Below are 25,723 nucleotides of genomic sequence, written 5' to 3'. Positions count from 1 at the left end.
AGCCTTCCTTTAGAACTTCCTGCCTGCCTACCCCACCCCCACCCCATTTTAATAAGCGACAGAGAGAACTTGGGTGTTACACTTGTTAGTGGAGTGCCTGCAGCAGTTGCACAGGTGTCGAAAGTGAGATAATGAAGTGACAGCGTTCTTTTCTGTTAGGAGGGGAACTTTTCTGCAGCCGCTCAACTTAGTGAAAATGGCTGAGGAAGTACATTCATTACAGACTTAGTTACTGATGAAATAACACAAGGAGGACATCAGGTTCCTCATTGTCACAGAGAGAACCTACAACATTGTGTTGTCAAGTGACAAAATGTACTGTGGCAGTTAACCCCAGAATTTCATGGTTGAATGGGAAAGACCTGAAGCTGGGCATGGCACACACTCATAATCCCAGCACTTGGGAGGTGGACACAGTGGACTCAGGACTTCCAGGTCATCCTTGGCTACGTGGCAAGTTCAGAGTTAGTCTAGGTTGTCTCTGAACAAAACTGAACATACAGCTAGGTGTGATAGTGCCCTTGACCCCAACACTTGGTAGACAAAGGCAGACAGGTCTTTGTAAATTTGAGACTGGCCTACTCTACATAGTAAGTTCCATGCCAGCTGGGGCTGCATAGTGAATCTGTATAAAAAACAAAAAACTCTGTATACACACATATACCCGTATGGGAATTAGTCAAAACTTTTTTTTGGAGACAAGGTTTTATTATGTAGCTCTGCTGGTCTTGAGCTCAGTATACAGACCAGGATGGCCTTGAAGCCACAGAAATCTGTCTGCTTCTGTTGAGATTAAAGACATGTGCCACCATACTTGGCTTGGAAGTTCCTTGAGTAAATTTCAATCTTACATATTTTGCAGAAGTATTTTTTGTTTGTTCTTGTTTATTGAGACAGGCCTCACAAGAGGTTTGCCTGCCTCCTGGGTGCTGGGATTAAGGGTATGTGCTCCCATGCCTCATATATGCAGGAGATGGATGGATGGATGGATGGCTTTCTTTTCCAGACAGGGTTTTCTCTGTATTGCCCTGGTCTCTTACTCTAGATCAGGCTGGCCTCAAACTCAAGAGATGAACTGTCTCTTCTGAGTGCAGGGATTAAAGGAATGCACCGCTGTCGCTCAGCTATATTCTATATTTAACAACATTAAATTATGCAGTTCCCAGAGCTGTTAAGGTCTTATATAGTGTTATACATAGATGTTAAGATAGCTGTCCTTAGAATTGGGACTTAGAACGTTTTTACCTAATTGTGGTATATATATATATATATATATATATATATATACATATATATATACATATATATATATATTGATCTAATTACAGTTAACTTTCAATATACTGATAGAGTGTGATTTGAATCTGAATTGTTTTAATGCCATGCTGGAGCCTTGCACTTCTGCTATCGAGCCATATCTGCTGTAGCCCAAAGTCATTTGGATTGTGGTAAATCTCATCTGGCACTGGCAGCTCCTCATAGCAGGCCATGCTGCAGACTAATGAAAGTTTTCACACTGAAGTCAGGACGTTTATGTTTCTTCAGGTGTTAGAAAACTACTCGGATGCTCCAATGACACCAAAACAGATTCTTCAGGTCATAGAGACAGAAGGACTAAAGGAAATGAGGTTTGTATTGTTCTTACTGTTTAAATACCTTTGGTATGCAGTACTAAATTAACTGTTGGTCTGCCTGTGGTAGCTGATCTGATGTGTATTGTGAGGGTGGGAGTGGAGTGAGTGAACATCCATTTATTTGCATCAGAAATAGTGTCTTTCACAAGACCTTACTTAGGTCTTGACTTACAGCTAGATTTTGGTTCTTATTTTTTCTATATACTATTTTTTTTTTCTTTAAGGTAAGGTCTCACTGTAGCCTTACCTTCTCATAGACTCTTATTTTACAAGTTTAGGTAATAGAGCAGAAACAAATACATATATTCTTTTCTCTATACTTTCTCTGCCACAGGACTGAAGTCTTTTCCTTTCTGATCTGAGAAGGATGTTCTCAGTGGTATTAAACCCTCTAGCTACCCCACTGATTTAGTTTCGTTCACTCCTGTTTCTAAAATAGTCTCTTGCAGCCCTAGGTGGCTTCCAATTTGCTGCTCCACTGAGGGCAGCGACTCTGACCCTTTCAACTGCTGGGAATACAGGCACATAGCATCCACAAGTAACTAAGTTAGCCAATTGTGATACAAAGGTAATGAGTAATTTCTGTAATTTGTTACAATGTAGTTTTCTTGGAGAAACAAGTAAGAAACATAGAAGTATTTGGAGGCATGAAGTGGGGGGTGCCTTTAATTCATTTTCATCATTAAACCAACCTTTCCTTTATTTGTTTGTTTGTTTATAGACAGGATTTCTTTGTATCCCTGTCTTGGAACTTTTTCTAGACCAGGCTGCCCTCAACTAGAGATCTACTTGCCTCTGCCTCCCAAGTGCTTGAATTAAAGTCATGTGCCACTACTACCTGGCTAAAAACAATGTATTGTTGCTGTATGTGTTTTACACTAATGTATGTCTGTGCATGCTGTGTATTTAATGCCCATGGAAGCCAGAAAAGGGCATTGGAGCAACTGAAACTGAAATTACATACATTTGTGAGCTGATAATGGGTACTGGAAGTGAACCCAGGTCCTTTGGAAGGGCACTTAGTGCTCATAACACCACTGGGCTACTACACCAGCTATTGTCCCCTTACCCCTTTCTTTTTAGTTTAAGTCAGGAAGGAGGAATCCATATACCAGTAGTCCCTGTTTTGGGACTTGGAACAAACAGCATTTTGTCTGTGGGGGATATTACATACATGTTTATCTGTATGCAGGTGCATGGTGTGTGTTAGGTCAGAGGACAACCATGGATGTCCTTGCTTTTTGAGATAAAGAGTCTCTCACTGGGACCTACCGCTTGCAAATTGGGCTGTGCTGGTTTGCTATCACGCCTGTCTCTGTCTTTCCAGTACCGAGATTTCGAGTGCCTGGCTAGGATGACTGTCATGGTTTTTTGTTTTGTTTTAAAGAATTATTTATTTTATGTATGAGTACACTGTAACTGTCTCAGACAAACCAGAAGAGGGCATCAGATCCCATTACAGATGGTTGTGAGTCACCATGTGGTTGCTGGGGATTGAACTCAGGACTTATGTAAGCAGTCAGTGCTCTTAACTGCTGGGCTGTCTCTCTAGCCCTTGTTTTGTCTTCTTCTTCTTTTTTTTTTTTTTTTTTAAAGACTTATTTATTTATTGTATATGAGTACACACTGTTTTCAGACACACCTGAAGAAGGTGTCAGATCCCATTACAGATGGTTGTGAGCCATCATATGGTTGCTGGGAATTGAACTCAGAACCTCTGGAAGAGCAGTCAGTGCTCTTAACTGCTGAGCCATCTCTCCAGCCCTGTCTTCTTTTTTTTAACAAGGTTTTTGGGAGGTGAAGTGAGCTTACTTGACAAGCACTTTATTTAATGAGCTTTTGTCCCCTGCCCTAAGCAGTTAGTGTATTATATTGCTAAACAAACTGTAGCCATTTGGAATGAGAAATATTATTTCTCAGGTCACATATTCTTTAGCTGATGTTCTGTGGGGTGGGATGCTTAGGGCTGCTTATAGCCTATCTATTTGACTTGTAGCTGTGCTTTATCTTCCCCATGGCTATTCTCCATCATGCTGACGCCTGTCCTGCTGTTGGATCACTATCACTAGAAGGTAAACGAGCCCTTTGTTGATGCTTTCTCTTTTTCTAGGAATTGTAGCAACCAGGATGAGTGCACAGCTCTGTCATTTTACATAGGTGCAGTGTGTAGTAATCACAGAAGGACTTGCCAGCACGTTATCCCCTTGCAGAAGATGCTAGCACATCCATTTGATGTTCTAGATTTTGTACCCCTTGCTTTTAGTGACTACTTTTGTTAAAAGTTTTTTTGCATCCAATGTGTTTCAAAGTAGAATTATTTTTTAAATGTTTTTTTTACACTCAGTTTACTTTTAATACTATGTAAATTATGGCTGCTAGTTTTGAAAAATAGGGCTTAAGATTTTTTTTAACATAGCAAGGAGAGGGAAGAAAACATGCACAAGAAACCCTGACACGTTTGTGTAGCTTTGGCGTCTTTTTTCAATGTTAAGATTAGTAAATGTTCTGTCTCGTGAGGTTGTCATTTTTAACCTACTATTTGTGTCAGGGACCATGAAAGTTCATATACTATCTAGTTGGATGTTTAAACATTATGCTAACTCTATTTGATGGCTTTTTTTCTTTGTAATGAAGACTGTAGATGAGACGCATCCATTCCCTTTCACAATAAAGAAAAATCAAATTGTGGGTGGTTTTATTAGAAAATATTTAAATGCAGAAATAAAGTATAGGCACATCAGGATTCGGGGCCATTTAGTCAGGTATTTTCCTAAAGCTACTGGCAGCATTTGGCCATGATAAGTATATTGCAGTGTAGATACTGGAAAACCTGTTTTCGTTTTTTATTCAAAGTGTTTATTCCATTTTACTTATTTTTTGTGAATATTGAGGAGGGGGCCTATAGAGGTAAGAGAGCAACTTACAGGAGTTGGTTCAGGTCTTCAGGCTTGGTGGCAGGTAATGTATGTGGGGTGGGTAGTGTTAACTCTTGATGACCAGAAGAAAGTGTCAGATACCAGAGATACTGATAACTGTTGTAAGCTGCCATATGTGGGTGCTAGAAACTGAACACTGCTCCTGTTAAACTACTGAGTTATCTTTCCAGTCTCAGTTACCAAAATTCCCCCCCCCACCCTTTGATTTTTGATATGGGGACTTCTATTAAGTAGTTCTGGCTGCTCTGGAACTTACTGTGTAGACCAGGCTGATCTCAAATTCACAGAGATCAACCTGCCTCTGCTTTTCTGTTTTTCAGCTGTGAAAACTCAGTTGTTATAGTAAGTTTTGTTGTTTTGATTTTTTTTTTTTTTTTTTTTTTGAGAAAAGGTTTCTCTGTGTAGCCCTGGATGTCCTGGAATTCACTCTGTAGACCAGGCTAGCCTCAAATTCAAATATCTGCCTGCCTCTACCTCTGGAGTTCTGGGATTAAGGGCATGTGTCCAGTGTTAAGTTTTATTGCAGTGTATTATGTTTCAGTTTTTGAGCAGTTTCTCATAATAGACCAGTATGGCCTAGAACTGACTATGAAGTCCAGACTTTGACTTCCTTACTCAGCTTTTTGAGGGCTGAGGTTATATGAATGAACCAGCACACCTGGCTAAGATAATGCGCTTTAAATTTTGTTACTATACGACTTGGAAATTGAAATTTTTTAAAATTTGTGTATATTGTATATATACTTGGTTTCCCTCAGAGGCCAAAAGAGATCATGGGGATCTCCTGTAGCTAACTGTGTTAAGTTGTGAGCTACCTGGCGTGGGTACTGGGAATCAAACTCTGGTCCTCTGTGAAAGCAGCCAGCAGACTCTTGTCTTGGTTTTTGTGTCTTCAAGACAGGAGACAGGTTTCTTCACTCTGTAGACCAGGCTGGCCTCAAATTTAGAGATCGGCCTATCTCTGCCTCCTAAGTACTAGAATTTAAGGTTTGTACCACCATATCTGGCTTACACCAAACACTTAACTGCTGAATGAGCTCTAAATTTTTTAGAGCTAAGTTTGTATTGGCAGGAAACACTAAAGATGTGCTTGATAGGTATTCTGAATTGTCATGCACCACAACCTAGACTGAGTGAAATTTCTGTGAATTTCAGTTGTCTTCTACTGCTTTCAGAATAGATTTGTGAAATCATTGCTTCTGCTTTGCTTCCTTTACTTAGCTTGGGAATGAATTAGAGGATGTTTGGAGATTTGGTATGTAGACACTGACTTTTGTGACCCGTTTCCCTCCTTTGGTCTTCCACAGTGGGACGTCCCCTCTTGCGTGCCTCAACGCCATGCTGCACTCCAACTCAAGAGGAGGAGAAGGGCTATTTTATAAATTACCCGGCCGAATTAGTCTTTTTACACTCAAGGTAAACTTAGTTTTCAGTGCAATGGTTCTCAAAACTTTGTGCATAAGAGAAACCTGGTGGGTTTGGAATGGTGCTGATGGACTTTTTTCTAATATGCAATCAGGTAACACTAATGTTTTTGTCCTTAGTGGTACTCTGAGATGTTGTGTAGTCTGTTTTAATAGATTATTAGGAGTTACAAAGATATCAGTTGTTGTTTCTGCATTCAACTTTGCTTGTCTATACCTTAGTATATTATATGCAATTGAAAGGTAAGTATATGTGGTGATAATTACAAATGTGCCTTAGTAAGGATTTTGTTTGTAATAATATTGTCAAGGATAAACTACAGTACAACTAATGAAAAGTAACAGGTACGTGAGTATCAGCATATACTAAATAACACTAATTACAAAGGAGGAGGAGTTCATAGTAAACCTTATTTGCTGAAATGAATAATTATTTTCTACAATTTCTGATATAGTTGGCTGTCATTTAGCTCACAGTCTGAAAACTGAAGGGCTGATATAAATAATTGAGACTTTGTTGACCTAGTGGCTCTGTCAAAACAGCTCTACTATGGTATCAGAAAAACAGCTGCCTCCCCATGTCCCCCCACCTTTTCTAAAAAGTTTTAATGTATAGCAGTTTTTTTTAATGCTTTGTCTTCTATTTCATAGAGTATTCTTGTTTTAGAGACCCCTTGTAGTCTATTCTGGCCTTGAACTCATTTGATTGCTCAAACTAGCCTGAAACATGTGATCCTTCTGCCTTTGTCATACAAGTAATGGGATTACATGAGGTTCTCACCATGCCTGGCTTTACAATGTTGCAAATATGGAAAAGCACCTTGGTAAGAAAGAAGGGCTGGAGGGATGGCTTCAGTGGCTAAGAACAGTGGCTCTTGCAGAGAACCAGCGCTTGATTCTCAGCACCTATATGGTCCCTCAGACCTAGTTCCAGGTGTTGTAGTACCTTTTTCTGACCTCCGTGGTTACCAAGCATGTATGTGCTGTGCACACATACATACAGGGAAAGCATACATAAAATGAAAAAAATAATAATAAAATATTAAAAGAAAGAGTACTATACTTATTCAGCCTTACATTTTAAAAAGCACCTTTTTGGAAATTTGGGGAGATAGCTCAATAAGTAGAAGCAGTTGTGTAATCATGAGCTCTGGAGTTCAAATCCCCAACACTCAGGTAAAAAGCTAGACATGCATGTGGAGGTGTGGGCTATAGGAGAGATGCATGACTCCTTGCTGCCTGTGGCAGGGAGAGCTGACCCGGAGTTCATAGAAGCTGGTCCTAGTGGATGGCCCTGCCCCTTGTATGGGCAAAGCAGAAGAGCTGGCCCTGGTGGATGGTGGCATGAGGTACAGGAGAGCTGGTGGGCTGACCAAAGCAGCTACCACCCAGGCCTAGATCTGGAGCTTTTAGTTGGCCCATCCCTATATCTACCCCATCTGTCAACTGTTGGAACTTGTGAGGGGGTTGGTCCTGCAAAACCAAAGCTGCAAGATCTCACACAGGGCAAAGGCAGTAACAAGATATCCTAGAGGAGTCCTGGTGAGGGACCAGAGGCCTTGAACCAGGCCAATGACTCATTGTATTGAACATCACAAGTAAAGATGTGTGGACCAGAGGATATATTGTGTAACACATTGTAGCTTCCATGAGATGCTTTTTATTTTGTTTTTTATTTTTGTTTTCTTTGGGGGCCATTGCAAGGGCAGAAGATGGGTATAAAGAGACAATAGATGAGCGGGATTGGGGTACATGATTCGAAATTCACAAAGAATAAGTTTAAAAGGGTGGGAGTTGCCAAAGAGATAGCTAAGCAGTTAAGAACACTGATTGCTCTTCCAGAGGTCCTGAGTTCAATTTCCAGGAACCACATGGTGGCTCACAACCATCTGTAATGGGATCTGATGCCCTCTTCAGGTGTGTCTGAAGAGAATGACAGTATACTCATATACATAAAATAAATGAATATTAAAAAAAAAAAAACAAGACATGACTTGAATGCCTGCCTGTAACCCTAACACTTTGTTGGATTAGACAGGAAGTTGGCTGGGGCTTGTTGCTACGAGATGGTGAGAAACTGGATCTTAAGAGAATGGCATGGAAGGTTATAAAGCAGAACAGGTGAGGTTGTTCTTTGGCCCTTCCGAGGGCACACCTGAACACAAGTGTATCGTTGTATACAAGCATAACAATGAGCAGTTTAGGATGGAGATGCAGTTGATTGTAGAATATGTCTGAGGTGGTAAGTGAATCCCCTTGCAGTTTTCATTAGAGGAAAGAGATGATTGTTGCATTCTTTTTGGGTTTGGGATTTTGTTGTTTTTGATTTGTTTTTTTTTTTTTTTTTTTTTTTTTTTTGAGACAGTGTTTCTCTTTGTGTCCCTGGTGGCCCTCAAACTGTCTAGATTAGGCTGGCCTGGGATTCAGGAATCTGCCTGCCTCTGCCTCCTAAGTGCTGGCTTAATTGTTGCATTCTTACAGTGTTCTAACTACAGTCGGAATGCACGTAAACCAGCTCCAGATTAGCAGCTATAAATACAAAGGAAAGAGTGAATATGAGTAAGTCTGGATTTTAGACAGGATTTTTCATAACGACTGACATTTGAAAGGCAGAATCAGAGTCCATTTTGAGTTTTAGTAGATACATGGCAAGCAGTGGCCTCTTTTAAAATGCAGAGTAGATGACAAGGCTCCTAGTTGGCTCTCTACCCTGGCCTGTTCTCCTAGCACTTCTGCTTGGTTACTAACTGTCCTTTAGATAGCTATGCCTTAAGTTTGCTTCTCAACCACCTCAAACCTGGCTTTACATTTGCCAGTGCTACTGCCTTAAAAACTGGTCACATCTGGCTGCTTGATGTGTGATCTGATGGTGTCTTAACTGAAGGAAGAGAAGATGGTGTTAGTACAGTCTTGAACTAGTTCACATCTTTTCTCCCACCCTTTTCTGATACACAGCATGTTTGTTCATGTTCTTTTTCTGTTCAGCAAATTAATATCTTAAGAATTCTTTTTTTTTTTTCTTACCCTCTTAGGAGCAGTTCTACCAAAATCTGTTTTAAGAATCTGCTGACATTAGAAGTCAGTTTTTCTTTCTCAGGCTGTGGCCACATCTGGTTTGTTTTAATTGCTAAAGGAAGATGTACTATTAAGCCAGCTTAGCAAGTAGAGGATGCTTGCCACCTTTCCTTATCACCATGGTGGAAGGAGAGAGCTGGTTTCCTGCAGGTTGTCCTCTCACCTCCACAGTGGTGCTCCATAGGTGTGACATACACACACACACCCTCTCCCCCAATACATACAGATTTTTTTAAAGTACAATAATAAAGAGCGTAAACATTTTAAGTATTTTTAAAAATAATATTGCTCCTTTGTTTGAACTGTAATCATTTTGATTGTTGAAGGGCATAAAAATTCATTTAAAAATACATCAACAGACAATATCCTTTGTAGTTCTGTAACTCTTAGAGGGAAAAGAAGGCATTCTTTTTAATGCTTAAAGTTCTTAATGTAGGAAGAAATGTCAAGTCATTCAGTCTATTTTCACTTTACAGATTGAAAATGGAGCTCCCGGCAGGTATAATGCTGGATCTATATTCATCTCTGTGACAATCCGTACAGCTGAGTTGGGGACTAGAATCCAGGTCTCATTATGCTCGTTTAAAAGAACGTTTTTCTTCAGTTTTGCAGCCTTGCAGCCTTTGGCCACTTTGTCTTTTGAAATAACTTTTGAGTTTATTTCTCAAAATGTCAATTTTATTTAAGATGCAAAGATTTTCTTTCTTTCTTTCTTTCTTTCTTTCTTTCTTTCTTTCTTTCTTTCTTTCTTTCTTTCAGACAGGGTTTATTGGGTGTAGTCGTGGCTATTCTGAAACTCACTCTGTAGACAGGAGTACAAAGAGATCTGCTCCTGCCACCTGAGTGCTGAGAGCCAAAACAGCCCTGCAGACTTTTCTTTCTTTAGGCTTTGGTTTTTGTTGTGTTAATATTTGCCTATATGTATATAAGAACACTACTCATATACTTAGCTTACAGGAGTTAGAACAGGACAGGATTCCCAAGAGCTAGAGGTACAGTGGTTGTAAGCTAGCTGCCATCTAATCCCTGAGAACCATAGTTGGGTCCTCTGTGAAAGCAAGTCGTGCTCTTAACTACTGAGCCATTTCCTTGGCTCTGACGACAATTTATTTATTTTATTTATTTTACTTGATATGTATAGTGCTTTGTATGCATGCATATCTGTGTCATGTGCATACCTACTGTTGCAGAGGCCAGAAGAGGACATTGGATCTCTTAGAACTAGAGTGACAGATTTAGGAGGTTAGCATGTAAGTGCTGGGAATTGAACTGGAGTCGTCTCTAAGATCAGTAAGTGCTTGTCACTGCTGAGCCATCTCTCCAGCTTCAAGATTAATTTCTTTTTCTTTCTTTTTTTTTTTTTTTTTTTTTTTTTGATTTTTTTCATTTATTATATGTAAGTACACTGTTGCTGTCTTCAGACACACCAGAAGAGGGCATTGGATCTCATTACAGATGGTTGTGAGCCACCATGTGGTTGGTGGGAATTGAACTCAGGACCTCTGGAAGAGCAGTCAGTGCTCTTAACCACTGAGCCATCTTTCCAGCCCCTCAAGATTGATTTCTAATGTCGAGATTCTTTTGTAGCTTTAGGTAGAACTGCTCCAATTAGGTAAGAAAAAATATTCTTAGACATTAGCTTTCTGAACAGGAAGAAAAAAATAACCTAAGATTTGCACACATCAGCTGACTTGGGTGTGGTAACATTATCTTAACAATTTTCGGGTCCTGTGATGAGAACTTTTGTTATGCCTGGTTGGTTTGAATTTTTAGATTGTCTTTAAATTTTACTGACTTTTTTACTGTTTGCTTTTATTTATGTTAGAAGAGTGGTTAGTGTGTGGCAGTGTTGAAGCCCTGGAAACAGGATACACCGTGATGCCTTGTAATCTTAGACTGAGAGAGTAGAGGTGGCAGGATCGGGAGTTCAAGGTCATCCTTGGCTACATAAGGCTTGAGGCTCTCAAGACCATGTCTCACAAACAAAGCTAGAGGGTTGGATGAAAAGTCCATCAGGGTCAGGGTTTTAGCCAAGCACTTTCACTGTAACACTGCAGAATTCAAATTCATAGCACAAAAATACAGAAAGCCCTTTTGTGTCATAAAATGGGTATATAAATGGAGATTTTAGTTGCTGTGATTGAAACAGTACCAAGGGACTGAAGTCTTCTCTGTGGTTTCTATCATCACCACTTAAGCAATGGCTTAAGCTCCTAAGGCATCTTCTGTGAACCTTAGATCTCTTTTGAGTGCTTTCTGGGTTAAACATCAATAAGGCTGACAACTACCATTATCGCAGCTTTCTGTATGGAAAATAAGCTATGGGCATTTTCTTTCCTGTTCTTTGTGGTTTGTTTGCATTATTGGCTACTGAGTTTTTCTTTCAGTTTTTATTTTAATTTTTTATAAACTATTCATCTTATGTATGAGTACACTGTAGCTGTCTTCAGACACACCAGAAGAGGGCATCGGATCCCATTACAGATGGTTTTGAGCCACCATGTGGTTGCTGGGATTTGAACTCAGGACCTCTGGAAGAGCAGTCAGTGTCTTAACCACTGAGCCATCTCTCCAGCCCTCAGTTGTTTCTGCTATTACTTTTATTATTATGGGGGGGTACAATTATGTGAAGTTGTTTTTCTCTCTCTCTACTTTTAAGTGGGTTCTGGGGAGCAAACCTAGGCAGTTGGTATCTTAGTTATTTTTCTATTGCTATGATAAGACCACGACCAAAACAACTTGTAAAAGAAAAACTATTTGGGACTTTCAGTTACAGAAGGTTGGGGCATATGATCATCATTGGTAGTGAGCACTGCTGCAGGCAGTCAGGCAGGCATGGTGTTGGAGCAGTAGCTAAAGCTCACACCTTTATTCACTAGGGGAGACAGACATTCTGGTAATGATATCAATCTTTTGAAACCTCCCCCCCAATGATTCTCCTCCTAATTCTTGCCAAATAGGTCTACCAACTGTGGGCCAAGTATTCCAATATCAGAGTGGCCCTACTGACAGATTGTCACAATACTCTGCTGTAACAACTCTATTTAGATTGGTACCATTTGCTGTGGTTAGCTGAAGAAACCATTAGTCTTAAAGGAGATTTTGACCTCTCCTCAGTTGGTAAAAAATTTGAGTACTTGACTATACCTGTCTGAAAGGGGTATGTATAATTGTGTAGATTTCTAGCCTACTGTAGTAGCAAGAGTGAAGTTGACTGTTTTCAGAGCCTTGCTCAGAATCTGTTTTATGTCTAAGAGATGAACTGCTTGTTTTAAATCTAAAATTTTGTTATATTTTAATTCTGCATGTGTGTGTCTGCATATGCCTCACGAGTTCAGGTGCCATGAGGCCAGAGTTGTGATTCTGTGAAAATAGATTTACAAGTGGTTGTGAGCTAATTATTAGTGTGGGTGCTGGGAACTCAGTTGGGTCCTCTGCAAGAATAGTTTGAGCTCTTTAATGACTAGGCGATCACTGCAGTGCCTGTGTCTACCACTACCTTACCTACCTATCTGCATAACATTTATTTATTTACTTATTGGTGCATGTATGTAGGAGTGTGTATGCCACAGGGCACTGTGTAGGTGGCATTTGGGAATTCTGGGAGTCTTCGTGTTGTCAGGCTGGGTGGCAGGTGCCTTTAGCTGCTGAACCATCTCACTGGGCACCTTTTCTTCCTTTTTTTTTTTTTCTTTTTCTTTTTTTAATCTTAAATTTTTACATTGAGTCCAGTGTAGTGTGGGCTGGTTTCTGCTTCCACCTCTAGAGTGCTGAGACTACAGACATACCCGCCATCTTTTCTGCTGTTCTCGGGGTAGAACCCAGGACCCCATTCATGCCAAGCAAGCACTCTGTGTACTGAATTACACCCTCAACCCAGATAAGAACTGAGGTTTGTTGGAACATGAGATGATAAAGGTAGCGGTTAGGAAAACACAGAGTTGATTTTTGTGGTAGCTTGAGGTAGAAATGAATTGGTGATGTCCAGGCTGCTAAAGTGATGCTTATTTGTAAAAAATGGGAGATTATAGTTCTGTTGTGATTATTTTTTTAAAGCACCAGGTTCTGGGAGAAAGATTCTGTATAATATTCCTTAAGATTGTGTTTGGAAAAAGGTTTGAATTTCTCCTGAGGTCAGCCAGCATAGAAACTAGATTCAATGCCTCTTCAAATCAGATAGTAGATAGAAGGATTTGTTTGTTCTGAGAAAATTGCTGCTTCTTACTTAGCTAACTCTGGAAGGAAGACTAGTGACTGGTGTTTGAATGTCAGCCATATTCCAGATACGTGCCATGTTCTTCAGAGTGGTTCTTTTGACACACAAGTAGTCAGATTGAACAGCCAATCTGAGAAGCTTTGAGTGCCACAGTCACAGGTTTTGTTTTAACAGTCACAGTTGCCAATTTGATAGCTTTGAGAAATGTTGAGGAAATATTTCAGTAGAGGACACTTGGGGGAGGTGTCTGTTACGGAATTTCTGAAGGTAGTTAGATCATAAGATCTTGACTAAATTGATCATTTGGTGTATTCATAATATGGTGACATTATGAGGGTATAGTCAGTAGTAGACATAGGAAAGTAATTGGGGAAAACCAGTTAATGGATGACTCCTTTGTGGGGCTGTATCTTGCCCTGGCCTCTTCTGTGTTTCTTTCAGCTTCTGACATCAAGTGAACAGCTTTCTCACCACATGCTCTCGGTACTTTACTGCTCTGCCCAAATGCATGGGCCATGTAACCATGCATTGAGCCCTCTGAAACTTGAGCCAAATTTTTTCCTTAAGTTGTTTGTGTCAGAAACTGTGACAGTGGGCTGGAGAGGTGGCTCAGCGGTTAAGAGCACCGACTGCTCTTCCAGAGGTCCTAAGTTCAATTTCCGGCAACCACATGGTGGCTCACAATCATCTGTAATGAGATCTGATGCCCTCTTTTGGTTTGTCTGAAGACAACTACAGTGTACTCATACATACATACATACATACATACATACATACATACATACATACATAATAAATCCTTTTTTAAAAAGTGTCACAATGATGAAAATTGGTACGAGAGAACTAAGGTATGGTGGTTAGTTGGGTTATATACCTTTAATCAGAGGTAGAGGCAGGAGAATCTTTACATTCAATACCAACCTAGTGTGCATAGTGAATTCAAGGCCTGCTAGAGCTACATAGTAAAATTCTTCTCTCAAAAAACAACCAACAACTAACAAAGCTCTCCAAAAACTAAAACTCATCATCACATACTAAAGACTCAAGTAGCTCCTGTCTGGGGTACTGCTTTCACTTTACTCTTTGAGAAACAAGTGCTTTGCACCTTTGTAATCCACATGATGGTCAAAACACACCTTGTTATCATGAAGTGGTTTTGTTTGACACCTGTCAATGGTTCCTATGGCATTGATAAAGATTCAAACCCCACTCAACATCCCCTGGCTTTCTCTCAGTTCTCTGGATGATGTCTCAAACTTAGAGTTTTGGCTTTTCTATTTTACTCTTCATTTTGCCCGATTATCTGGCTTCTATCTAAAATGGACTTCTCTTCCAGGATCTAAGCTCATTTTACATATAAATCTTATATCTGAATGTACATGTGTGCACCACTTATGTGCATGAAACCCTTGGAGACCAGAAGTGGGCATCACATTCCCTGTAACTGGACATTAACGCTGCTCCTGTGCAAGAGCAACAAGTGGTCTTAACCTCCGAGTCATTTCTTTCAGTCCCCTGGTCTTAACACTTAAAGAATACAATTCCCTCCATCCCCCCTCCCCACCCCGTGTGTGTGTGTGTGTGTGTGTGTGTGTGTGTATGTGTGTAATTTGAGTACCTGATAAATCTTCTGATTATGTCTTAGATGCACAGATGCTGTATTATTTTGCTTTTGGCTGTATCTTATAGTTAATACAGTTAATACAGTAAAAGTTTATCTGTTGAGCTGGATGTGGTGGAACACACTTGAAAACCCCAACACTCAGGAAGTGGAAGCAGGGGAATCAGAAGTTCAAAACTGTACTTGGTTACTGTGAGGAAGTTGAGGTAAGACCCTTCCTTAAAAGAAAAACTGTAGGATAGATGTAGTGAAAAATACATGAAGGAGATTGGTTGTCTCTTCCTTGCTTTGGGGGCTGAGAATGTAGCCCATTGGTAGAAAACTTGGCTAAAACAAAACCCAGAGTATGATTTCCAGAGCCACAGAGAAAAAAAAAAAAAGAGTAAGAAACCTGTTTCAGGAGGAGTGTTTGCTTTTTGAGACAGGGTCCCAGTGTGCAGCCTAGGATAGCCTGGTGCTCACTGTAAGACTGGCCCCAAACTTTTAGTCCTTCTGTCTTAGCCCCTCAAGTGCTGGGAGTAAGTATAGTTTAGTTGTTCAACACCAACCCCAATTAATAGTACAATAAGTTCTAATTGATTCAGGATATAAATTTTTAGTGTCAAAATGGGAAACTCTAGCAGGGAATGTCCAACAGAGTCTTCGTGAAATGTTGTACTTAAATATCCACTGTATGCACCCTTTTTAACCTCAAAAGAAAAATGTCATGTTCATTCCTGATGTTTTATGTTTTTCTCTTCTTCCCTTACCTTTTATTCTCCAACAAAGCTTTTAGAATCGAGTGTGTGTGTGTGTGTGTGTGTGTGTGTGTGTGTGTGTGTGTGTGTATGTGTGTGTGTGTGTGTGTGTGTGATTATATACATTGCTGTGTATTTTTTTCTCCTCCTTTGCTGTTGGGCTAAGCATTCTCTTGTGTGGGAGATTAATTTATGGTGTTTTTCTGGTAGGTAGGTTGCATCCGAAAGGTTTGATAATACAGTAGTTTTAATTACTCCTCTGTTACAGCTCACACCTCTTCTTACCTTGCACTCTTTCTTTGATGTGATAGTCTCACTCAGATGTCAGTGGCTCTCGGTTGACGCTTTGGTGGAGAATTCATTGCTTTGTGATTTTTTAAATCTCACTGTCTCTTGCAGAAGCAGAGAAGTAGTTTCTACCTCGATATGCGGTGCTAGAGTGGGAGTCTCCTGTATATTCTCTGTATATTCAGGTCTATATTCTGTATCTGATTGCACATGTGATGGCATCTCAGAATTAACATGTACAAAACTAATGCCATGGTTACTTTTCTCACAGCTGTTTCCACCCCTGTCTTGACTCTACAGTAATGGAATTTCATCTTTTAAGTGGACAGTTATGAAACTGACTGAGGATTTGAGACCTAAAGTGACGCACAGATTCTCCCTCTGTGGAGCTGTGGGGTTGCACTCTTTCCTCTAATGTCTAAGTGTTTCCTTTTGTGCAGTTCATAGCAGATAGTCAAAGAGAAAGGGTAAGGAGAGAAGTGTCTTTCCCCTCCCTTTTTAAAATAGGAGCACACAGAATAGTGCATGCAAAAGGCATGGAACTCTAGAGCCCCATCTTTGAAGTTGCTCAGATAGAAACCTTGCTTTGGAGTAACTCTTTACTGCTTGCCCATGTAATCAGCAATTCTTGCCGTATCTACCTTCAGAAGACATAGCATTTTAGCATTCCAGCTGCCATGACCCTGGTAATGGTCCCCATAGACTCAAATGTTGGAGTGCTTAGTCACCAGGGAGTGGAATGTTTGGCAAGGACTACAAGGTGAGACCCTTCTTGGACAATATGTACCACTGGGGTGGGGGGAGGTCAGCTTTAAGGTTTAAAAGGCCTCCACAAAGCCCAGCCTCTCTTGCTTCCTGCTCCCTGTAGGTCAGGATGTAAAACTCAGCTACTGCTCCCACACCAGCCTGAGTGTCTCCTGACTGATTGATGACCATGGACTAGCCCTCTGAAATGTATAAGAGTTGCCTTTTGCCTTGGTCATGGTGTCTCCTTACAGCCATAGAACACTAAGACACCTATAAGGCCAAATAGTTGAATTCTGTGATTGTGGACAATTGAAATGTTGCTAAGACCAGAGTAATATATGTCTTGGACTACTTAGTAGTCCCTTTGTAAGCCAGTGATCAGCTGCTCCTGTGTAAAAGATCAAAGTATTAGGAAGACTGATAACCACTGGTTTAAACTTTTAAAAGTTGTATTATCAAGACTACTAGGTTCTTTCGGTCCAAAAGCTAGGACTCCATCAGATAACATTGAATCCTTAACCGGGTTTCCCTGTTTGCTATAACCTGTCTATCTGTGTGGTACCTACCTTGGTTTTGGTTAATGCCTTGGTTTATGGCTCATAAAGCTACATTGCTAATACAGTCTTAATGTGTAACTATTTTTTCAATGGAACATGTTCTCCAGAGAAACTTGGATCTTTGTTTCAGGGATAGTCATTCATACGTACCTCAAGAATGAACTGTCTTCTTCTCTTTGAGATAAGAACTGCTTTGGTTTTTGTTGTTTAGTTTCTTGTATTGATGCATCTCTATAGGGAAAATTTTTTTGTTGTTTTGAGCCAGGTCTAAACCTAAAATCAAAATAGATTTTATGGCATTGTTGGTCAGATTACACCATTCCTCTACTCAAACCCTCCGCGTCCTGTTTTCTGTCTTCATTCATAATAAAGGTTAGATTCCCTAATGTGGCTTGCAGTGCCCTAATGACATCAGCTCCCTGGCTCACTGCTCCCTGTGCCCTGAGCTTCTTGGCGATCCTTGAACATGCTGGCATTTTCCTTCTCAGGGCCTCTTTCTCTGCTCTTTCATCTCAAACACCATCCTTTTACATTTTAACTTTTATAACACTGTGCTGATCACATATCCATAGTACTCCTAGTCCTCTCTTTTTTGTTACTTATTTATTTATTTGGTAGGAACAATCTTTTATTGGGGCCAAGGGTTCATCAATCCTCTTGGCCGCCGCCTTCCTCATGGCCGCCAGCACGTTGCTCAGCTCCTCCTGCATTCTCTTGGCACAGATATGTGTGCCCACCCTCTTGATGAACTTAAGTGTGCGCTTGTCCTTCGACACTTTGAGCAACTCCATCGCATGCCACTCGTAGGGAGTGAAGCCGCACACCTCCCAAAGTCATGTCCCACAAGAACATATCCGACTGTGTCTCCACTTGCTGACGTTCTTTGTCACCTGTCATCCTTATTGAGGCCCACGGCCATAAGTAACACAGGGCCATGGCTGCTGCTCTCCAATGGCGGCTGGGACAGGAAGCCTAGTCCTCTGTTCTTGCCTACATACTTTATCTTATTTATTTTTCATATTACACCCTGACTTTAGTTTCCTCTCCTTCCTCTTCTCCTTGTCCCTCTTCCCCCATTTTGCCTCCCCAGGGATATCTACCAAATATCCTGCCTGCATTTTCCCCCTTAGGTATTCATCACAATTTGACTGTGTGTTGTGCATAGATCTCCTTGTCTTAGGCACTATTCTGTTGCAGTGAAGAGACCAAGACAAATCTTGTAAGAGAAAAAACTAATTGGGGAGTTGCTTACAGTTTCAGAGGTTTAGTTCATTATCATTATGGTAGGGAACATGGTGGCAGGCACTTGAGCAGTACCTGAGAGCTTTACATCTTGATCCATAGGCAGAGAGACAACTTGGCATGGGCTTTTGAAACTTCAAAGCTTGGGTCAGGCTCAGTGATGCATTCAGGAGGCAGGGTTGGATCTCTGGGAGTTGGAAGCTAGCGTGGTCTACATAGTAAGTTCTAGGATAGTCAGAACAAATAGTAAAACCTTGTCTCTCAAAGTCTGCCCACTAGTGTCACGGTTTCTCCAACAAGTCTCAACCTACTTCAACAAGGCTGTATTTCCTAGTTCTTCTAATCCTTTCAAACTGTTCCTGGTGACAACATTCAAATACATGAGCCTACAGGGGCCATTTTAACTCAAACCACCACAGGGAAGGATTTGTAATTTTGTCTGTTGTATCCTTCTAGACCCCAGGGAAAAAGTAGACACTCGGGGATTATTTGTGAGTAAATTAATCACAATTTGTTTTCTTTAATTTGTTAATAACTGGATGCTGAAGCATTTTTGCTTAATATGGTTTTCTTTTTAAGAATCTATGACTAGGTTTATAATTTACTATGAACTTTATATATAAATTTGTAAATCTCATAGAGATATCTATGATATTCTAATTTTAAAATCTATACAGTTTTGAAGGTATTCCTTCTTGATTTTCTGCAGTGGTATCTCTATGATATCTTATGATATTTTAAAGTGGTATCTTTATTATAGAATGTATTTGTAGGACCTGGTGTTTTGTTTACAGCTGAGTCTTGCAGTATATCATAGCCCAGGCTGGCTTTGAACACATACCCTCCTAGCTCAGTGTTCACTGTTGGGATTAGAGGTAGGAACCACCATGAACAATAGTAGTACACTGTGTGGTTTTATTGATTGTGAGAATGTTACTTTTACTCTTCTTGCAAAATATGTAACTTAAAAGTATATACAAAGCTTGTGTCTTTTGAAAGAAATAGCAGATGGGGAAACACCTTAGAGTCTCCAATTCTGCTTGCCTGACAGCTATCCCAAGCACTGATTCCTCAGAATCCACTCCTTTCCCTCCCTGATTCAGAACATAACTTGAGATTTCTTTTATAACAAGACCTGGTCTCATGTATCTCAGGCTGGCCTTGATACTTCTGTGCGGCTAAGGATGACCTTGTCCTGGCCATCCTGTTTGTGAGATTAGAGATGTGGGATAAGAATTGAACCCAGGACTTAATACACTGTAGGCAGGTAGGCAAGCCCTCTGCCAACTAAGTTCCCTTTGTTTTTATTGATAGGTCCACTCACATTTGCACATTATTGATGCATAAGCCCAAGTGTGTTCTTCGGGGTTCCTTGCTTTTGTCTTTGGTTTCTTTTCTGACTTGTTTTTGTCATTTCTGTGCTTGATCTGTGTTGATGAGTGTAACTGGAATACTTAATACTTTATAGTGTATATACTGTCTTGTGTCACTCATGGTTGGCCTGTTGTGCACTTGTATCTGGCTGTTTATAGTTGTGGTTTTGGCACTGTGCACTGAGTGCATGTCTCTCTGTACAGGTGTGTATTGGATGGATGTGTTTCCAGAGTGAGACCAAGTGGTCACTACTGTTGTTGACTGTGAAGGCTAAGTAGTCCAGCCTGGTTTCCAAAGCAGCTAGCTGTATGACGTACTCTCTCTCTAGCAGTGGGTCAAACTGCCTCTTGCTCTGCAGCTTGAGTACTGTGGATTTGAAATCGCTGGTTCTCCTTCCATTCTTATATTGATGTTTTTAGTGTGTAGGTATTCAGATCTGAGTTTTTTCATTATTATTCATTTGATTATCTTTGTAGTTTAGTATAGTTTAAATGTGTGCTGCTAAAAGGTTGCATAGAGTTGCTGTAATAAGTATTGGTGCTGCGTGCTTGTCTTCCCCCATTAGATTATTGTAGTAAAGTTCACTCTATTGAGTGTAGAGTCTTATGCTGTCACAAACGTTAAGTCTATAGAGCAGTTCTTGTCACTTTCATTCCAGCTTATAGCAACTACCAGTTCATAGTTTGCCCATGCACTGCTGCTTTTTCAAAAATCTATAAATGGAGTTATGTGTTTATAATCTTTTGATTACAGATGGTTTTAAGCCACCATGCCATTGCATGGAACTGAACCTGGGTTGACAAGTTTTATTTATCCCCCTTTTTGAGACAGGTTTCTTTATATAACCTTGGCTGTCCTAGAACTAGTTCTGTAGACCAGGCTGGCCAGTTCACCTCTGCCCTCCAAGTGCTGGGATTAAAGGAATACACTACCACCTCCCACCTTGAAGCAAGTGTTCTTAACCACTGAACCGTCTCTGTGAGACCCTCCCCCACTAAGTTATGTGTGTGCCTGTCTTTGTATATAAGAATATCAGTACCCTTGGAGGTCAGAGGCACTGAATTCCCCTGGAGTCGGAGATAGAGGTAGTTGTGACCTCTCCAACACGGGTGCTAGTGAAAGAACCAAGTTCCCTGGGAGAACAGAAAGCAGGTTTAATCACTGAGCCATCTCTCCAGCTCTTGAATGCTTAATGTTTTTTCACCTTTGTTTTTATTTTATGTGTATGTCTGTTTTGCCTGTGTTCATTTGCATGCAGTGACTTTAGAAACCAGAAGAGGGCATTGGAATCACCACTACCACCCCCTAACCCCCAACCCCAAGTTGACAACAAATGGTTGTCAGTTGCTCTGCAGGTTCTTGGAATTGAACATGGGTCTTCTGGAAGACCCAGTGCTCTTAACCATTGAGCCCTGCCTCTGGACTTTAATGTAATTGTTATGTTTGAGTTTAAATCTACCCTGTTTATCTGTTTCCTAGGTAATCTGCTCTCTTGTCATGGTTAGCATATTAATTGTAGTTCTACATTTCTCAGAGCTTGCCTGATATTTTATAACTGAAGTTATCAAACAAAAAATATTCCTTATGTAATTTCATGTAAAATGCAAGATCCATGTAATACTCTTCCATTTAACTCCTTTATAACTGTGTGTGTATGTTTGTGTGTGTGCACACACGTGCATGTATTCACGTGTTTATTCGTGTATACAAGCATGCCATAGCATGCACATTTAGGTTAGTGGTCAACTTGCAGGAGTTGATTCTCTTATTCTACCATGTAGATCTTCGGGAACTCAGGTTCCCGAGCTGGGTGGCAAGTGCTTTAATCTGCTGAGCCATCTCCCTATCCAAGATACTTTTAACTAAATAAGAAACTAATAAGTTGAACTTTTTTTTTCCTTTGAACATTTTAAAGGTATTAATTCCTTGTCTCCTAATTTGCATGGTTTCTGATAGGAATCTGTGGTGAATATTATAGTTGTTCTATTACACTGGTAAGTTTTTTTAAAATATAATCATTATTACTATGTATATGAAAAAGGAAGGGGGTTGGGTGGGTGGGTGCACCATTACACACATGGATGCTAAGCGACAACTTTGTGGAGTCAAGATGTTTTGAATGTGTTCAAAGATTTCTTTAATACTATGGCTATTTTCTTCTGTCTTTCTGTAACTATAGTATTCTATGTGTATATTTATCAGCCAGACTGTAGGTTTGGTCTCAGAATCACAAGAAAACAAGAAATTTCTCATAACTCAGTGATAATATTTGTGCATAACTCAGCGATAGTATTCGTAGCACCAAAACCTTGTTTTAATCTCTACCACTAAGGGGAAAATTGTTAATGCTTGAGTTGAAACACTTCCGATCTCAACAGATTCCTACTACTGTTCGTAGTCCATTTGCTCCTTCTCTGTTGACTTTGTTTTGTTCTTGTGAACATTCTTTAGAGATGTAGTACAAACTACTTGGTGTATCCTAAGGCCCCTGTTTTGGATTAATTTCTCATGGACAGTTTCTTCCTTCCCCTAGATGGTATTTCAATGTCTAGTAATTTGGTTTTGGTTGTTGTTTCTTAGATGTTTTAGATTTATTTATTTTTTATATGAGTGTTCTGTGGGTATGTTTGTGTACCATAAAAGTAGAAAATCTTGTAGAACTTGCGTCTGGACTTCAGATGGTTTTGAGCTACCATATTGGTGCTGGGGGCCAACTCACAACATCTAGAAGAGCAACACGCCCTGTAACAGCCGAGTGTGTAATGATTTGTAGTTGAGTATGAAAATTGTCTAAGTGTTGTTACTTACAGCCACTTTTTTTTTAAGACAGGGTCTCATTATATAGCTCTGGCTGTCCTTGAATTGTGTGGATCAAGATGACCAGGCTGGCCTCAAACTCACAAACTCTGCTTCCTAAGTGTTATTAAAGACATGTACCACCATGTCTGGCTTAGAGCAGTTTTTAATGTTTGTTTTAAACATTTTTGTTTTTAGTGCTGTGGAGTTTGTTGTAGTTTATGTTTGAATTAGTTACACTTGGGAGGCCCACACCTTTGAATTGTAGCTACTTTTTCTAAGGATCATGTTTTACACGTCAGACCTTCCCACTCTGTCTCCTCGTGGTGGTTAATCTTCATTGTTAGCTTGACTGGATTTACAATTATCTAGTAGACACACTTCTGGCTGTGCTGAGTGTGTTTCTAGAGATTAGCTAAAGAGAACGCTAACCCTGCATGTCATGTGCATGGCGCCATGCTGTAGGCTGGGGTCCTGGACGGGGTAGGAAGAGAAGGCAGTATTCGAGTCTCATCATTATATTCTTGCTGCTCCTTGATCTGACCAAGTGTATGGGAGCCTCCACCGCTGCTCTTCTCCACCGTGAGAGTCTGAAAACAGGAGCCAGAGTTCATTTTAAACTTTATTCATGTCAGCATGCTAACGTAACACACTGCTTTCCCTACTGCTGTCTGTGCCTTTTTACCTTGTTCTCTGTGTCTTACTCTCCCCTTCAGGATGATACTGAATTCTTGATCTTCCGGGACCTGCATCCAGAGTGTTATTACTGGCAGAGATCACCATGCCCAGCCTTTTATCTTATTATTTTTATATTTATCTTATTTTGACTTTGTTTTGTGACAGAGCCTTAGGTAGCTCTAGCTGGTCTAAACTTGCTATATGGCCAAGAATGACCTTGAGCTTCTACTTCTCAAATGCTGGGATTTACAGGCAGGACACTACCATGCTCAACCTGTTCTTTGTGTATTACAGTCTTAGGGTTTGTTTTTTATGAACTGTTTATTTGTATGTTTGTAACAGTGTCTCACTGTTTCCCTGGTTTGTTTTATGTTGCCTAGGCTGGCCTCAAACTCCCAAGATTCCCATACCTTCTGAGTGTTGGGATTACAGATCTGCACTACTATTCCCCATTTTATGTGATGCTGAGGCTCAGACCCAGGGTGCTGTGCATTTTAAGCAAACACTTACCATTGAATTGCATCTGTAATCTTGGGGTTTGTTTTTCCAAGTGAAAGGTTTTTACTAGGATAGTGGTTCAAGTTTCAATTGAACCTGTCTGGTTTATTTGTCCAGCAGCTGCCTTTCAGCTAGGCTCTTATGTCCTCTTCCTGAACTCCTTCGGTAGAATGACCTTAGAATCCATACTTTTGAAATGGAAGTTCAGTTTTTGAGGTGATTCTGTTTTTTTCTTTTAATTAATTGATTTATTACATATATATGATTACACTGTAGCTGTCTTCAGACACACACAAGAGGGCATCAGTTCCCATTACAGATGGTTGTGAGCCACCATGTGGTTGCTGGGAATTGAACTCAGGACCTCTGTTAGAGCAGTTAGTGCTCTTAACCACTAAGTCACCTCTCCAGCCCAGAACCCTGATTTCTAACAGCTTTTTTGCAGGCTGTTCTTTTTTTTTTTTTTCCTGTATACTTTTTTGAGGTGTGTTGTGAAAGAGAGAGATGAGATATATGTATGTGTATTTTACTAGTGTGTCTGTCTATACTGCATGTGAGTTTGGTGCCCACAAAGTCCAAAAAAGAGATTTAGATCTTTTTCAGACCAGAGTTAGAGACAGTAGTGAGCCACCGTGTGGTTGCTGGGAATTGAACTTGGTTCTGGAAGTGTATCCAATGCTCTTAAACTGCTGATCTGTCTCTCTAGCTCCAATGACTTCTAATACTATATACATCTAATTCATTTCAGTTTGTCTTATTCTCTTGGAATTAGGATAACTCTCCACCTCCCAAATCCTCTGGCTTTAATAACTCTTTGAGTCTGAGACAGGAAATTTTCTTACCAGGTCCGGCATGGCCTTGGTGGGGACATATTGACAGCAGACATGGACCTCCATGAGTGTTGATGGCTGTCGTGGGCTTAAGGCTTGTTTGTATAATAATGTACATGTTTTCACATTCCTCTGTTAATGATTCCTTGATAATGTGAGACAGCATGAGTGTGGGAGGCGAAGGCGTGGTTGATGTCTCAGCAGAATGGTAAAAGCTGGGACCTTCAGGACAACCCTTAAGGCTGTGGAAAAGAATTCTAAATATATAAGTTCAGCTAGCTTAGCATCGGTGCTTAGCAGAGGCAGGCAGGTCTCTGAATGCTTTTGCAGTGTTAAAAGGAAGTGTCTGCTTGTTATCTGCTAAGGTTTAAGGGGCTGGAGTCCCAGGATGCTGATTCATTGGATAATAAAAAAATATCTGAAATGAATAGATCAATATGTAAAAGGCTAGGCTTATGATCTGCAGGAGTGGGCTATCCAGAGAAAGGTTTTAGAACAGCAAGAGAAAACTGCTTGGAGAACTGTCTCAAGCAGAAAATAGAGAAAGCTGTCTAGAGATCTCCAGAGAGAGCAGATCAGAGAGAAAGAAAGCAGAGCACAGAGAAAGAAGGCTGGAAGCTTTCTCCAGCAGAGCATAGGCTGCCATCTTGGACCCACAATTTGACTTGGATTTGATTTCTAGTCGTTTGTTTCACCACTCCCAGACACCCCTTCCTCAAAACCCCTCTGCAAGCCAAGGCTGGTCCTTGGCCGTTTCTGAGTTTTACTAGGGTCATGAGCTGTAGGTGGCAGCATATTGCATGTAATGCTACATCAGTGGTATCGCTGTTTGTCAGGTTTCTCTCACTATAGTGAAATACTCAAAAGTATAAAGACAAAATGCTAGGACTTAGCAGGAATTTATTGAAAAGACAGTATGGCATATGTACAAACAATAATCATGGGAGATAGGAAGTGTGGTGGTATGTGCCTATAGATTCAGTGCTCAGATGGGCCAACATTGATTATTCCCATTCTTTGGACCCATGATGAGGCACATCTTTGCATTTTAGCAGAGCATAACCACTTAG

At 40.4% G+C, this 25,723-nt stretch overlaps 1 protein-coding gene and 1 pseudogene across 2 annotated transcripts in view; one reads left to right on the top strand and one right to left on the bottom strand.

Moving 5' to 3' along the window:
- Nucleotides 1-25,723, top strand: part of ASXL1 (ASXL transcriptional regulator 1) — a 63,117-nt gene that overhangs the window by 4,791 nt on the left and 32,603 nt on the right. The window contains exons 2-3 of the mRNA XM_080925296.1: nt 1,546-1,628; nt 5,878-5,986. Of these exons, the coding sequence (XP_080781422.1) occupies nt 1,546-1,628; nt 5,878-5,986 (192 nt within the window). The remainder of the gene's footprint in view (nt 1-1,545; nt 1,629-5,877; nt 5,987-25,723) is intronic.
- Nucleotides 17,835-18,154, bottom strand: LOC308427073 (large ribosomal subunit protein eL36-like; annotated as a pseudogene). Its single transcript has one exon. The product of its transcript is annotated as a large ribosomal subunit protein eL36-like (transcript).

Source organism: Micromys minutus (assembly GCF_963924665.1).
Source record: "Micromys minutus genome assembly, chromosome: 11".
Lineage (NCBI taxonomy): Eukaryota > Metazoa > Chordata > Mammalia > Rodentia > Muridae > Micromys > Micromys minutus.
The sequence above is the reverse complement of the archived record's forward strand: the minus strand, read 5'-3'. Positions and strand labels throughout refer to the sequence as shown.